Below are 3,455 nucleotides of genomic sequence, written 5' to 3' on the forward strand. Positions count from 1 at the left end.
AGACGATTTCGGATGCGCAAAGTTTTATTTCTCCGTATCCGAGACGGTATTCTTCAACACTCTTTTACTCCTAATGCCCCCGATCATTTTACTTTTTTCCAACAATGTCCGGATGCACTTGGATGTCTTGGTTTCTCAACTATTCAAAAAATAACTTGCGCGTTACGGCAATTGTCGTATGGGATGACCGCGGATATATTTGATGAATATATTAAAATGGCGGAAAAAACGGGTTATGTTACTTTAAATAATTTTTGCAAGTGTATAATTGACTTATATGGGCGGGAATATTTGAGGAAGCCTAATGCAACTGACATTGCTCGGTTGTATTCGGCGCACGAGGAGAAACATGGCTTTAAGGGAATGTTGGGTAGTATTGACTGTATGCATTGGGCATGGAAAAATTGTCCCGTTGCATGGAAATGTCAATATACAAGAGGTGATCACGGTCACCCGACGATCATGCTTGAAGCGGTTGCTTCATACGATATGTGGATATGGCATGCGTTTATTGGGATGGCGGGTTCAAACAATGACATTAATGTGGTAAATCATTCTTCGTTGTTTGATTCCCTTCGTAAGGATAGAGCCGCACCTTCACCGTTTGAAGTAAACGGAAACCAGTATCCCTTTGGTTACTACTTGGCGGACGGGATATATCCCGATTGGACAACGCTAATAAAGGGGTATACGACTCCTATTGAAGAGCCTAGAAAAAAATTTACTAAATTTCAATCGAGTGCTAGAAAGGATGTTGAGCGTACATTTGGTGTTTTACAAGGTCGGTTTGCGATTTTAAAAACACCGGCACGAGTTATGAGTGTTAATAAGATGAGAAGGATAATGTATAGTTGTATAGTTATGCACAACATGATACAAGAAGATAACGGGTTTGCGTTAAGTACTTGGGAACAAGAATGGTTAGATAAACCCGAAAACCGGCCTCGTCGCAATATTCGGAGAAGGGTCAAAGATCGTCGATCACGAGAGAAAGAGATTCGCGATCGAGACGTGCACGATCAATTTCGTGAAGATTTAACGGCTCATATTTGGAACCTCCCGCCAAACTTTCGCTCGATGCATAACTAGTGCTTTTTTTAATAATGTATTGTAATATTTTTTTTTTTTGCGTGTATTTTTTTTAATTGTAATTTTTTTTTTTAAATAATTAATGTACTTTTGTCTAATTTATTTTATATTTTGTATTAAACAAAATCAAAAATAATTTAAAAACAATTAAAAAAAAATGGCACGTCACAGTCTTACCATGACAAAAGCTCCCCATTACAACTCCCCCCAAAATGTCATGGCTCAGTCACAGTTTTTCCCCAAAAAGTGCATCTCACCCACTCCACGTCACAATCACCAATATCTGTGGTCTTAGAGCATTCACACTAACCCACTTCCACATCAGCGCCACATAATCATTTCCTTCTCATTTCCTTTATATCACTAACCCATCACACATCACTCCTAACCATCACACCCTTCCTAAACCATTCAAAATTAATTAATTATATCATGGTACAAATCTAAAAGCAAATTGTACAAGTAAACAAAGGCATATGGTTCGTGATGATATATGCTTCAAATTCACAAAATGAATGGCAAAAAAGAATTGGCAAAAGATTAATAACACACTCCCACTAGGTGTGGGATTGGCAAAGGATTGGCATTTCCATTGGGAGTGGTTAAATAATAAATGTGGGTCAATGTGATGGTATGTCATAGTTGGGAGTAAATTGTGATGGGTTAGTGATATAAAGGAAATGGAGAGAAAATAGTGATGTGACGCTGATGTGGCGGTGTGTTAATATGTAGAAGGGTGTCATGAATGAGAATAGTTAATGCACTTGATTGTTAGCATGATACTCCCCGTATTTTCAAAAGAAAATATATTCTTGAAACCAGACTTTGACTTGAGATGTGCCTCTCGCAAAATTTCAAGCAAATTAATTTTGTCATAAGTCATACATTATTATTTATTTTATTTATTTATTGAATTAGGATAATGATTCCAGGAGAGAGTGATATAGTAGTACTTTACAATGTAATTTTTACCCTTAACTCGTTTATTTATTTATGCACTTTAAAATGTGTTCCATTGCTTTCCGAAGGGTCATTCTCTCGAAAAGTATGTTGTCTTCTGTATACGACATTAATTTTTTTTTTAACGGCGAGTTTGCTTCAGCGGATCATTTATTTCAATGACCATCATCATTTGCACCCATACACGCTAGAAGGAAACTCCTACCCGGGTTGTTTGGCAACTAATCGCGGGATCTGGGTTGCTTGGCAACTAATCGCAGGAAATTGGAGAGAAAACCTTCCGCCCTCAGGAATTGAACCCGGGTTGCTTGGCAACTAATCGCGGGCCCTTCTACACTGAGGCTTGATACCGTTGAAGGAAATATATATGATAATATTGTTAAGATATAATATGTCCTTATTTAGAGTCCATATCTGAGTTATCAAGTCACTTGAATCGCTAAGGATGAAATTCTTATGGAATTTTTTCGATCAGAAGTCCATCTCGTGGGTAAAATGGAACCTTGCCTTGGCTAATAAAACTTTCGGTGTTCTAGGAATCAGTAGCTTACGATCTAAGAACGAGTTCAAAAGGGTGAAATTAAGCCTTGTTACATTCATACTGATAATCAGCAAGCAGATATTTTTACAAAAGCTTTAGGAGCGGATCTTTTCATTATTTACATGACAAGTTGGGCGTTCGTGATCTTCACGTTCCAACTTGAAGGGAAGTGTTGAATCCAATTCTAATTCATATTGTATTTAGTATTGGATTCCTTATTGTATTGGGTATCTAATTCCTAGAGCCTATTCTTTTAGCCCATTAGTCTATAAATACCCAATATGTAATTTTAATAGATTAATAAGAATAACGGAGTATTCATCTTCATTCAATTTGTCATTAAGTGCTAAATGGTTCACAAATTGCATCTCAAAAGTACTTAATGAAGTTGGTTTCGAATGACAAAAACTTGTTTAGAGATGATATTAACAAAAAATAGTGTTTAATGGTTAACATATATTTCAGCTTTGAATAGTTCAATAGTAAATGCTAAACTGTTCAACATCAGATGTCACTCAGAGATTAAAAATAAATGCGCCAAATACTAAATATTTAGCGTTCAACATTCAATTAAAAAATAATCGCACCATTAATCTTTGTTAGCGGATGGTTATTATAAGAGAAAACCAAGAAATAAGTGAAAGTGATTTATAATTTTCTCGTGGGCCGAAACCAATTTCCTTACATAAATGGGTTTAGAGTAGCCCAAAAATGAAGTACGCTAAGAGTATGTTTAGCTGAAATGAGTTAAAAGTTTAAGGTTGTCGCTTATTTGTCGAGCAAGAAGTTCAACCTTATACTTTTTGTAACCTGTTAATCAAGTAGTTGAAACTGAAATTTATAGTTGTGAATTAACTTTAAAAAA

General features: G+C 35.8%; 1 protein-coding gene across 1 annotated transcript; it reads left to right on the forward strand.

Moving 5' to 3' along the window:
• The first annotated feature begins 216 nt into the window (after window positions 1-216).
• On the forward strand, window positions 217-1,089 carry LOC139890240 (protein ALP1-like). The gene has a single exon (XM_071873135.1). It carries the CDS (start codon window positions 217-219, stop codon window positions 1,087-1,089), a length of 873 nt encoding a protein of 290 aa, XP_071729236.1.
• The last annotated feature ends 2,366 nt before the right edge of the window (window positions 1,090-3,455 follow it).

The sequence above is a fragment of the Rutidosis leptorrhynchoides genome, chromosome 2 (assembly GCF_046630445.1).
Source record: "Rutidosis leptorrhynchoides isolate AG116_Rl617_1_P2 chromosome 2, CSIRO_AGI_Rlap_v1, whole genome shotgun sequence".
Taxonomy (NCBI): domain Eukaryota; kingdom Viridiplantae; phylum Streptophyta; class Magnoliopsida; order Asterales; family Asteraceae; genus Rutidosis; species Rutidosis leptorrhynchoides.